At 37.1% G+C, this 13515-nt stretch overlaps 1 protein-coding gene across 2 annotated transcripts in view; it reads right to left on the bottom strand.

The window, feature by feature from the left end:
* IRAG2 (inositol 1,4,5-triphosphate receptor associated 2) overlaps positions 1–13515 on the bottom strand; it is a 129323-nt gene that overhangs the window by 41585 nt on the left and 74223 nt on the right. The window contains exons 17-21 of one of the 2 annotated variants that reach the window (XM_047066829.1): positions 10309–10423; positions 9693–9855; positions 2718–2779; positions 1511–1591; positions 835–931 (exon numbers count right to left, since the gene is read on the bottom strand). In XM_047066829.1, the coding sequence (XP_046922785.1) occupies positions 835–931; positions 1511–1591; positions 2718–2779; positions 9693–9855; positions 10309–10423 (518 nt within the window). Of the gene's footprint in view, positions 1–834; positions 932–1510; positions 1592–2717; positions 2780–9692; positions 9874–10308; positions 10424–13515 lie in introns of those variants that run through there. The other variant, XM_047066830.1, reaches the window with a different exon arrangement.

The following is a 13515-nucleotide window of genomic DNA, read 5'->3' as shown; positions in this document are numbered from 1 at the left end:
TGAGAGATGAGAGATGTCACTGCTTTGAGCATTTCCTAAGATAAAGCTCATTCTCCTTAGCCTGGCCTTGAGTAATAGCCCACATGTAACCTGCAACTTGCTCCAAACTTATATTCTACTATATCCCAGCCAAACTCCAGTTTCCAAAATGACTTGTCCAGCTTTGATTCTTCTTCAAACATTTGAAGCTTTTGCATTCTTACTTCTGTTTTACTTTGTTTTTCCCTCATGCCATTCTCCTCAGAATACCTTGTCCATGATTTTTGCTTTTCCAAATGCAACCCATGTTTCAAGGCCTGGTTCAACTCTCATTTCTTCTATGGAGACTTCTCTGAGCCCATTCTTTTATATATATATATATATATATAAAGTTTATTTATTTATTTTGAGGAGAGAGAGAGAGAGAGAGAGAGCGCGCAGAAGCAGAAGAGGAGCAGAGAGGGAGGGGGAGATAGAATCCCAAGCGGGCTCCATGTGTCAGCACACAGTCCGATGTGGGACTCGATTCCACAAACTGTGAGATCATGACCTAAGCCAAGATCAAAAGTCAGACACTTAACCAACTGAGCCACCCAGGTACCCCCTCTGAGCCCATTCTAATCTCCCTGATAATCTGTGAGCTATTTTAAGATTGATTCTTTATTACACATAATATGGTGCTTTGTACAGAGTAAGTGCTCAAACATAAGTTCGTTGACTGAATTCCGGGATAAATATCCAAGTATTCAACAACTTTTTCTGTACAAATATAATTGTGATTATTTTCCCATTCAAAAAGAGCCCTACCCTCAGCCATGCCTGACAGGGTATAAGAGGGGGGCTATCCATGCTTACCCAGCAGAGGTGTGTACCAGCATGTATGTTTGAAAGTCAGGGGTGCCTGATGTATTCTTGCTTCTTGACTGCTATATTGTTTATGGCAACACTGCTTCTGAAGAGAAAATTAAGTACTGTTAGGTATCTAAAGGCATGTAACAGTATGTTTCATTATCTACTCTCTCTATCTCCAAAGGCAGAAAGACTATTACCGGTCTCAACCCTGTGAGAGAGGTCCAGAAGAAAATAAATGATGTCAAGTAAGAAGTAAATAAATGATGTCTTGAACAAAAGGTATACTTTACCTTGTGGGTAAACTATAATTCTCATTAAAAATCACAGTTCAATAATTTAACAGAATTATATCAATTCCCAATAATTGACATTCTCATATAAACAAGAGCTTTGAGGAAAGAGGTATGGGTGAGGGGCAAGCTTAGTTATACAATATTTCATCATGATACCACAATCAAATTTAAAATATTGCCATATCGTAGGGTCTACCAGCATTGTATGCATGTGTGTGATAAAGAAAAAGAATAGGAATCCATTGCCTCATCTCATAATCTCCCAAAGAAAAGTGGTAGAGTTTAGAGTTCTGAGACTACTGACACATACTGGACTTAACTTTCTATTTTGGCACAGTAGTGGTTTGCAACAGGCACTTAAATCGTTTCAAAAAGCTTAAACTTACCAGTTGTTCTTGAAGAGGTTGTTGAATTCCATCCGTGCAGGACAGGGGATCATAGTGAGGAAATTCCTCATCTAAACAGCTCTGTCATGAGAAAATGGTGGAACATATTCAAAGACAGAACGATGACACAGTCAAAGAAAGATGCAAAACATATTATGCTTAAGAGAAGATATGATGCTACCTGAGGAGGGTAGTTATTGGCCAGTTCTTTCTAGTGTTCAACTTTAAGGGAAGAGGTTTGTAACTGTAAAGCTTTCATTTTCTTTTCCTCATTACTTGTTTTAGAAATGAAATCCAACGATCAGGGACAGGAAACACAAGGGCTCTGTCATTGAAATCTTCAGGCAGAGGCCAAAGAAGCTTGGTGGAGACATGTCAGTGTAGTGAAAATGGTGTCTATGAAAATTTTATAGCTATCAAATTGTGGCCCTAGTCCAAGAGGTAGATACATATCGATCACAGTTATGCTATAATATAAAATCGTATTGGTGTTCCTAATATGATTAGAGAACATTTGGATGTGGAGGTTTTTCCACTTCAACTTATTATAGGGGGCTTTCTAGGCACTCTGCCTAGCTTAGTCTCCACATGAATAATTTTTGTTCTACTTAAACAGATGTGCCTGCAATACACCCTTGGAAACAGATACATGCAGACATCACCCCTCTCTTTCTTCCCTTCTCCAGTCCCTCCCCCCCAGTGCCAAACTTACCCTTCCTTATGTTCCTCATTTAAGAACAAAAAGGAGAAATTCACCAAGTATCATGAGGGAAAGAAATACATTGAACTCTGCCATGGATATATTGAGATATCCAGACAGAAAGGAGTTGAAAGTTTAATTCAAACAGGAGAAAATAAGAGACAATAACCATCCCAGCCCATCCAAGAGTACACATTCAACAGTATCAGAAAGGAGCTGCCTAAGACTAAAAAAACTGGCCCTTTGCTCATAGATAAATTCTCAAATGTTTCTTTTTGAAAGATGTTATTAGAAGCCATTCACTAACGTGAGTTCTCTCCTCTTGTTTTGCTAAATGCTTTCAGTGCATAAGAGAACAAAGTCCCCCAGAGGATTTTCTTCTAAATTGGTTATTTAATTTTATAATCAAAATCATTATCTATTATAAATTAGCTTCAAAACCTTACACAGATTGGACCTCTTCCCCACAGTAAACACACATCACAGGTTTTTTTGTTTGTTTTTTACCTGAAACGGTAAGCCATGGCGTCGTCCTTTAATTAACTTCTTTCTCAGTGACTCAACTGTTGCTATAAAAAGAATTCATAACCAGCTTAATATGGACGTTAGTAACCCGCTTTTTCCCCTGGTTAAATTTCATAAACTTTTAACAGTTTTAAATTTGGGGCCTGAGGAAAGGAGAGGGAAAAGCAATGACTTCTGAGAACACTGTTCTCAAATCATGTCCTGGGGCAGTGGATACAGAGAACAAAGGTTGGAGAGGCTAAACCACTATCACTCTTGGGTATTAAAATTAACCTTGGTAGATGCAATTGTCTTCTAGAGGTGAGTCATAGCATTATTTCACCTTCACATAGGAATACACCTGAGAGGTCATCAGTCCAACTGCCTACAAGGTAGAAATCCTCCCTCCAAGCAGCTTCTGCTGGAGCTATGAGTGATGGGAGCCCCAGAATCCTACAGGTACATCTGAGGTACCTGAGAACCTTGTTGTCCAGAGGATTTCAATGATGACTCAGTATGCATGGAGCTGGGATCAGACGCATAGGATAATGCTCAACTCGGTGTACTCTTTCGTGCAATTAAAAATATTTATCTTTCTACTTAAGTGAAATCTGTCTCCTAGTAACTTCGAAATTCTCATCTCTGGAGCAACAGAAATGAAGAAAAAAAAAAAATACCTTTCTAACCCTGAGCTACATAGTAACATATCACTTATTTGACAATCCTTACTCTTTGAAATATAGCCAAGAACCAGAAAACAGGCCCAAATCTTTTGAACCAAAATAGATGTTGATATGCCTGCCCTTTATTCATGTGGCAACTCCTCACACTTCCACTCATGCAGTAGGCTCTGGATTTATCTATAAATCTCACAAGCTCTGACTGTGTTCTCAGCCCACAGATGATTAAAAACAAATGAGGGTAGGAAGCTCTGCTAGATGGAGACATATTAATAGCTGCCACTTTTTTTTTCTTTTCTTTTTTTTTTTTTTTTTTTTATATCACTAACAGCCAGGAAAATTAACAGCAAATATTCTGGTGCCCAAAACACATGTGAATCTGGTGCTTATTTTAAAGACCAACAGTTTTATATCTCAATAGCCTGAAGAAATTCTGAACCATGAAAATAATGTTAATATATGTGAAAAGTACATAATCTATAAAATTATTTTTTCTAGGAAAAAAGGCTTGAAAAAATAAGTAAAATTCTATTTTGTAAGACTTTTTTTGGTAAAAATTACTTATTTTGCAACTAAGCTTGACACAGTGTTACTGGGCCCACCAGGAGGAAATTATCTTTTTAAAAATTTCTAACACACTTAAGTAGTAAAATTGTTTAATTTTTAATACTTAAAACTCCAGTAAAGATTCAATTTTAGAAAATTCTCTGTGTTAACTCTATTCATAAATAAAGCCCTATACTTCTCCAGACCTACATCTAAGCAATAGCAACCAAACCTTTTAGAAGTGGCCAATATTATGTCTCTGAAGGTAATATATCTCCAAAACACTGTCTCTGGATTTTCCAATTAAGCTTGTGTTTCACAAGAAATAATGAGCTAGTAGAAGGCTGCCTAAATTGCCCATCTGCTTTCCCACCAGGCAATCTTGGGTTTTAGGAATAGTCCATCTCAAGACATTTAAATTGTAAACCTTATTTCAACAGATGTTTTGTGAAATGTGTGGCAAGTATTTCCATATGTTTTATAAGGCAAAACATGTTGCCTTTATGACCCTAATTTGCATTCACCTTTGCATTCTTTTTTATGTGTTTGGAGTTGGATCTGCCATGTCTCTAGGACATTTAGATTTCACATGGAAGCAAATAAAACAATGGCCACTGTATCCCCTGCTGTTGCCATCTGTGATATAGGATGGGACCAGGTGTCTCCAATACTTTGCCTCTGAAGAAGCTGAGACAAAACAACTTTCCAAATGACTATGCAACGAGGCTTTCGGGCAAAGGCCCTGCAATTAATTGGTTGTTGCTAATTTAAAGCCATAGAATTAGAGCTATAATAATGTTAGCTATCAGTGATGGTTGATATTTAAGGAGTATGGACTCTTGTAACACAATATATGTGTCACCTCATGTTCTATAAAAGCATGTATTAAAAAACATCAAATTTCATTGAAAACCACAGACAAGGAGAAAATAATTTACAACACATATATCTGTCAAAGGACTTGTCTCCAAAATATGTCAAGAAATCCTCTAACTCAAAAACAAAAGGACAAACGTCCTAATTTGCAAATGGGCAAAAGACTTTGATATGTCACAGCCAATCAGCACAAAAATGAAAATCACAAGATACACAGAAGAGTGGCAAAAAACAAAAAGACTGATACCATCACACGTTGATGTTGTAGAGCACCTGGAACTTCCAGACACTGCTGGTGAGAGTGTGAAATGTTACTGACCCTATGGAAAACTGGCAGTTTCTTAAAAAGCTAGTTACGGCTACACTACGACCTAACAACTCTGCTCATAGATAGATCTTTCTCCTAAGTTAAAGAAAAACATACGTCCCTACAAAGACCTATACACAGATATTCATAGCAGCTTACTCCATAACACCCCCAAACTGCAAATAACTTAGATGTCCAATAATAGGAGGAAAGATAATCAAATTGTGGAACATTCATATAAAGAAATATGGTTCAGTCATGAAAATGGCATACCACTGAGAAACAAAATAGTAAGATAACTATTATGTTGAGAGTAAGAAGACAGACACGAACAAGAGTACATACTTAATATCTCAATCCTGGAAGCTAAACTAACCCATCGGGGATAAAAATCAGATCAGAGGCTGATTCTGGGCACCTGGGTGGCTCAGTCGGTTAAGCATCCAACTCTTGATTTCAGCTCAGGTTATCATCCCATGGTTTGGTTGGTGGGATCGAGCCCCATGTAGGTCTCTCCGCTGACAGCACGGTGCCTTCTTGGGATTCTCTCTCTCCCTCTCCCCCCAACTCTGTACCTCCCCTGCTTTCAGACACACTCTCTCTTTCAAAATAAATAAAAACTTAAAACAAGAAAGATCAGAGGCTGATCCCTGTAGTGGAGGAGGTGGGAGAAGGACAGTAACTGGAAAGTAGCACAAGGGAACTTTCTGGGGTTATAGAAGTTCTGTGTTTCAATGTGCATTTGGAAAACTGGTTAAACACTACACTTAAGATCTGAACATTTCAGGATAGGTTAATTGTGCATCAAAAAATGAACATAAAAATTGTAAGACCAAAAATAACTGAGTTTATGAGATGAACACAGTTTGGGAGAGATCACTAAAAACGCACATGTACCACTGTAACCAGAGCACTGACCAACACAATTATAAACTATTAGTGCCTTGGGAGAAAATTTCGATCACTGAGACATGCATCTTAAGATGGCTGACTAAAGGCTGCCTCACAGGATAATAGAAATGTACAATAACAAAAGCATGGAGAGCTGGCGACATTCAAATGGGATAGTGCTGGTGGGGTGCTAAGAAAATGCAGATGGAAGTAGAACTCTCGGGCAGCAGGACTGCTAAAGAGAACACAGGAGGGACTACAGTCTGCCACAAGCCAGAGCTCTGCAAGGCTGGGTGCACCTCTCTGGGGAGGGAGGCCCAGGTGCAGACCCTTGATTTTAATTTTCTTAAAGTAAAGCTGAAAGGGCTCCTGCTGCCTGTCAGCAGCCAAAGCCGAATGCTTCTTCCTTCCCTGTCGAAGGTTACAATTCCATGCCTACCAACCCAGATCCTATTCCCAGGAAAATCATGAATGAAACGACATAACTTCCATATTATGCTCACATGTCATTATCCATTTGTCGATGGTGAATGAGGTAATGCACGTGGGAGAAACGTGCTCTATCAGAACAGACTCTGCCAGGTATGACCAAGCACTAGCTAGTGTTTTGCATGTGTTATTTATAAACTACTGCATTTTCTGGAAGAGGATACGGAGACTCAGAGAGGTAAAGTGATTTGCCCAACATTATCCAGTTTCTCATTTGTAGACTTAGAATCAGAATGTAGGTTTGACTTCAAATACCATGCTCTTAATCATTATGCTATACTGCCTCCTAGATTATTTCATCCATTTCTGTATCCTACATTTGGGAAAATTTAGTCCCCCATCCCATCAGAGCTGTTGAGCATGCTTTTTCTGACTTTGGGTTTTTCCCTCGGTTCTCAGCTCAACACCTATCTTTAAGTGTCTGAATCACGTGAACCCTTCTTTCTTGTCTCATTTCCCTCTTGTGTACTAGTGGATCAAGACAAGTGGCCCTCATCTTGCATCCATCCTCAAAGCCAGATGGCTCTTATCTGTCCCATACCTCATGCCGTTCATGCTAGGGACAGCAAGTCAGAAGAGAGTTTCCAGTGAGATCATCTAGGTGAAAGCCTTCTCTAAACTATAAAGTTAATAGAGACACTATGCTCAAATAAGGAATTTATGATATACAGGAGCTTCTCAGGTTCTCTTGCCAAGGAAATATTTATAATGTCTAAAGGAAATTAATTCCCTCATCGTTGATTACATCAGGGACTCAATGAAGATTTCATGTGGGATAGGGGCAAGAAGAGGATGAACAGCAAAGAGGTGATAGTTTGGATTAGATCAAGTGGTCTATGTTTTGTGTACATTAGAGTCACTCTAATGTGTTGGGTAAATACCCTAGGTCTAAGAAGCCTTTTTATTCCCTTTTCAAAACAAAAATCCATTTATACATCTAGAATGGCCTTTGTTAACAAGATACTTAGATACATATGTAGGTAAGAAGCAAAAGAAAGAAAATCTGTAAGGAACCATTCCAGAAACTTAGCAGTTATAATGGCATATTTCATGAAGGAAAGCATGTACACTAAGAAATAAGTCCAGTCCTGGTGGCAGCTGAAAGCTTGAATATTACTTATTCAATATTAAGTTCAGGACTTCTAATCAAATGTCATAAACAACTTCCTAGTTTCAGTTTATGAACATTGTCATTGACCTTAACATTTGGACCAAATAACTGAATCTGCACCCAATTTGCTAATGAACCATTCTTAGATACAACAGAAAGTAATTGCCTTAAACACTTAATAAATGTATTAAGCTAACCAGAAAGTTTCAGAAGAGCTAAATGGATTTGAATATTTTTGTTTTCTGACTCAGAATTCAAAAGTCTGACTCAGAATTCAAACAGCATGTGGTGGCAGTGGTAATGGTGGAATGTGCCAGGATGTGTTTATGTGATAACTGTCCTACCTCGCTGACATTTATTCACAGTCTATCTGGAAAATCTGCTGTACAGAACATCTCAAAAATATGTGCTACCTAAATTTCCCTCTTGTTGCAAGGTTGATTTTAAAGGGCACTGTTAGAAAAATCCTCATAAGTAAATGGTCTTCAGGGTAAAATCTTGATATGTAAGCCTTCTATGGGCAGCAAAAGATACAATCAAGTACAAGAAGTTCAAAAAGCCAGGCAGGTTGTGAGAAACTCAAGATAGAAAGGAAACATCCACTCTACTTTATTCAGCCAGAAAAAACAAAACAAAACAAAACAAAAACACATGCCTGCGACTCAGGGTAGCTTTCATATTCTGTTTTTAATAATGTTTAGACCAATAAACTGGGGAAGACAAGAGCAAGTTCATAATATCAAGAAGGTATATTTTGGAATGTTTAAAAAGTTGACTCTTCCAACAAGGTACTATAAGGAAATCAAGGTGGGGGGAGTTGGAGGAGGAGATAAATTCTTATTTTTATAAAACAGTGGGTATAATGCTGATTTAATCAAAGATAAATATAACTGAAGCAAAAGATTAGTCCTCTAAGCACAGTGTCTAAAGCAAAAATACCATAAGCCATATTTGGAATGCTTTGTTATTCACGTCTCAACATGAACACTTCTAATCACAAGGGAACCTTCTCCAATACCTTCTGAGCAATCATAAAATAATATATAGATTATGTCATTTAAAGCCGCACACTGTCTGATGGAGTAAAGTAAACTGATAGCTAGAATTACTAAAAACCAGCAAGGTCTGCAAGGTTTAAAAATTATAATAAAATATTGAATAATTACTGTTATGTTAGAACTAGCCAAGTCCTTTAAACTTTTAAACAGCTTTCTCAGAGAGCAATAGAAAGGCTACAAAACAAACAAACCCAAGACTGAAAATCTCCATCTCTATTTCACCTGAAGCTTATAATTCATTTGTTTGTCACCCAAATCAATAACTGTCTCTAAAAAGAATATTTAGCTGGCCAGATAGAACAAAAAGCTAGCCAAATAAGGGCAATTGTCTGATAAATGCTCAAATAAGTAAGCTTTATTTTTACCAAATTATCTTTCTAGAATAAAACAAGCTTATGAATAATCTGCCAACTGTCATTTGACAATTGTCTCTTCAACTAAGTCCTTAGTAAACATTTATCTACTTTTAGGTAATACAGAAAAATACTGAATATTCTAATTTTTTAAAGCAAAATATATATGTAAAGAACACATTAAAATTTAAAAAGCATTCTCATATATTTAATATTTGGATACACTGAATTCGTAAGTATTTTGCCCCCTAAGATAACTACTTAAAAGAAAATAGAGAGGCAGGTCCTTTTCTACCATGTCTTGAGTACAAGTGAGCTAATAAAATCAGAGTAGAATATGTAAGCTATTTGCGATTTCAAATATCCCATGCATACAAGATTTTTTTCCTTGTTTACTTTTACAGATATTGAGAACTTTAATTTTTAAAGAAATAGCAGTCAGGGCCAAATCTAGCTCATAATAAAAGATCTGAAAGGGAAAGTTAATCGTTAAATCAATCTACTTAGTCACTAGGCAAGCCTCTCTGGAAGCCCACAACTCTGCCTTCTGGAACCATTTGGTTGTCATAAATACAATAATAATACAGCAGCTGTAATCTACAAAAATGGCTGTAGTCCTTTTTCTCAGGTGGACTGAATTGGGACATAACAAATATTTGCTACTCACTTTTCAATTTTCTTGTCTTCCGCTCAAGTGTCTGGCAAGTATTCACTAACTCAGTATTTATAGTCTGAAGATTCCGTTGTTCCGAAATTGCGTCCTCTAATTTATGCAGCAAAGACTTAGCTTTGTCACTGGCTGAGTGGGCTGCCCGATCTCGATCCTCAACCTGGACACGCACAGTTAATGCTGGATTTTAGCAGGGTGGCCAGGAAAGAAAGCAATTGAGCGCTCACTGTTACTATGCACACGAAACTGAAAATGTGCTTTTCTTCTCAGGGAAGTGATAAGCCTCTACTGAACTTCTGCAATTCTGTGTTTGCATGGGCTTTGTATGCCTGAGCTATTTCTTCAGCGGTAAAAGTCCTGATATGTCAAGCTGCCTCTTTCTGCAAAGATGCCTCTTTTCATCAGTAGGCTGTTGACACCGCCTCTTTTACAACTCCCCGTTACTTCCTCCGCTCGCTGCTGGTCGCCAGGGACTGAACTTCGCAGTTCCTCTTTGTTTTTTTTTTTTGTTTTTTTTTTTTTTTTCTGTTCCTCCTCTGTTTTTTACTTCATGGTTTCAAAGACATCTGAGGAAACTTCCCTTTAAATATAAAGTGGTCAAAGGCCACCCTACCTGCTCTTTTCCGTCCTCCAGCCATGGGCTGGTTCCGTGGACCTTCTTCCTAAGGTCAGCTTCCGGGTTGACAGCATCTTCTTGCAGTTGTTCAAGGGCTTCTAGTTGTTTCTGCCTGGAGTTAAAAAAAAAAAAAAAGGTCCAAACCACAAGCTGTCAGTGACATTTCAACTAAGAGTCACCCCTGGGAAGTTGTGACAAATTGAGACTTAATATACTTCCTCAGAGATCAGAGGAAAAAGTGAAAGTATTTACATACATATATAAATGCTTGACAAATAGAGAATTTTAACCAAAGCAATCATATCAATCAGTTGGCCTGATAACCCTACTTTACAGATAAGGGTATTTGATCTCCTATTTTACACTGGAATATTCAGTTTCCCACAAACTACATTCATAGTAGTTAGGATCAGTCACCAATTGCTTAGATGGTGGCACAATGAGATCACTGTAAGAGGTGGAATATTTACACATCATAGCTAGCCTTTTTTTTTTTTTCTGAAAAAAAAGAGAGAAAAGAAAAAGAAGGAAAAAGAAACAAAAAAGAAAAGAAATAAGAGCTTTGTTTCATGATCTTGGCCTTTTCTAAGAGTTGCCCATCATGGTAAATCATGAGTATAGGAAGGGCTGCTCCCAAGTACAGATGAAACACTAGATGTTAGTATTTCCAAGTGAAGTCTTGTCTTTTCTGAAAACTTGACCCCTCTCCCTTTCTTCCTCACTCCAAATCTCTTAGTGTTATTATGTTACCTCGCTTTTGGATCCAACCCTAATCCTCCAAATACATTAAAATGCACCTGCTCTCAGTTAGCTGGTATTATTTAAACCATGTTATGTATCAATATGTCCATGACTATCTGGAAACAACTGAATAAGGACCTTAGCTCAAAGGGATAATAAACTCTGGGAGCTTCAAAGCAGTGAGGAAAGCACTATCAGGTTTAGGCCTTTTGCATGCCTCTCAAACGTTAACAGAGTCAGAATCTCATTGTATATTTACATAAATCTATCCCTAACTACAAGAAGAATCACATGAGAGACCAGGATGGTTGCATAGAATGCTTACCATCATGGTAAACTAGCAAATAAAGCTCTAAAGAAAAATAAGAACTACCTAAACAAACAATATATTGAGCTTTATTTAATACCTTATAGTTAGTCTTTCCTTTTGTAAATTGTGGCAAAAATATTAAATATGAGATCTATCCCCTTAACACATTTTTAGGTGTTTGTTAACTATAGGCACAGTGTGGTATAGCAGATCGCTAGAAATTACTTGTCTTGCTAACTGAAGCTTTATATCCATTACGTTGCAACTCTCCATTTCCCCTTCCTCTAGTCCCTGGAAACCACCATTCAACTTTCTGCTTCTATGAGTTTGACTATTGTAAATACCTCATAGAAGTGTAATCATGACATTTGTCCTTCTGTGACTGGTTAATTTCACTTAGCATAATGTCCTCAAGATTTATCCATTTATCACATATGACAAAATGTCCTTCTTTTTAAAGACTGAATAATATTCCATTTTACCCAAACACACACACACACACACACACACACACACACACACACACACACACGTATATATTTTATTTACCATGGATATTTAGGTTGTTTCTACATCTTGATTATCATGAATAATGCTGCAATAAACATGGGTATGTAAATATATCTTCAAGATTTTGCTTTGAATTCTTTTGAACATATACCCAGAAGTGGGAATGCTGGATCATTTGGTAGTTCTATTTTTAATTTTTTGAGGAAACTCCATACTGTTTTCCATAGCAGTTGCCCTCTTTTACATTTCTACCAATAGTGTACAGAGTTTTAATGCTCTACATCTTTGCCTACATTTGGTATCTTTTTGTGTTTTTTGGTTTTTAATAATAGCCTTCCCTAACAGGTATGATTCATTCATCATTGTGAAAGACTCATTGTGGGTTTTATTTGCATTTCCCTGATGACGAGTGATGTTGATCACCTTCTCATATACCTTTTGGTCAACTGTAGGTCTTCTTTGGAAAAATGTCTATTCAAGTCCTTTGCTATTTTTAAATTGGGTTATTTTGTTGTTGTTACTGAGTTGTAGTAGTTCTTCATGTATCTTGAATACCCTTATCAGATATATGGTTTACAAAAATTTTCTTTCATTCATAGGTTACCTTTTCTCTGTTAATTCCTTTGTTGTTCAGAAGCTGTTTAGTCTGATGTAGATCCACTTATCTAGCTTTACTTGCCTTGCTTCTGCTTTTGATGTCATAGCCAAGGCCAGTGTCATGAAGATTTTCCCCCAAGTTTTATTCTAGGAGTTTTACAGTTTTAGGTCATATATTTAAGTCTTTAATCCATATTGAGTTGATTTTTGTATGTGGTATGTAGCAAGGTTCACCTTCATTCTTTTTGCATGTGAATATCCAGTTTTCCCAACACCATTTGTTGAAAGGACTATCCTTTCTCCACTGTGTATTGTTGACACCCTAGTCAAAGATGACTTGGCCATTTACACATGGCCATATTATTTCTGGGCACTCTATTCTGTTCTACTCTCTTTAGGCTAGTACCATACTTTTTGAATTACCATAGCTTTGAAATAGATATCTTAAAATAAGAAAGTGTGATACCTCCAGCTTTATGTTTCTTTCTCAAGATTGTTTTGGCTATTCAAGATCCTTTGTGGTTCCATATGAACATCAGAATTATTTTTTCTATTACTGTAGAAAATACGATTAGGATTTTGATTGGTATTGCACTGAATCTGTATATCACTTTGGGTAATATGGACCTTTTGACATTATTAAGTCTTCTAATCTATGAATACAGATGTCTTCACTTATTTGTACCTTCTTTAATTTCTTTCAGCAATGTTTTATAGTTTCACCTCCTTATTAAATTCATTGCTATTTTATTCTTTGGATACTGTTTTAAATGAGATTGTTTTTCCAACTTCCTTTTTAGATAGTTCATTGTTAGTGTATAGAAATGCATCTGATTTTTATATGTTAATTTTGTATGTATGCTGGAACTTTGCTGTATTTATTTTTGAGAGAGAGGCTGAGAGAAAGGGAGACAGAGATTCAAAGCAGACTCTGCACTATTAGTGCAGAGCCTGACACAGGGCTCAAACTCATGAACCGCGAGATCATGACCTAAGCTGAAGGTCAGACCCTCAACTGACTGAGCCAACTGAGCCAAAGGTGCCCT

This window comes from Lynx rufus, unplaced genomic scaffold, assembly GCF_022079265.1.
Source record: "Lynx rufus isolate CCGP_SWC_20201006 ecotype Redwood Valley unplaced genomic scaffold, mLynRuf1.p SCAF_7, whole genome shotgun sequence".
Lineage (NCBI taxonomy): Eukaryota > Metazoa > Chordata > Mammalia > Carnivora > Felidae > Lynx > Lynx rufus.
The sequence above is the reverse complement of the archived record's forward strand: the minus strand, read 5'-3'. Positions and strand labels throughout refer to the sequence as shown.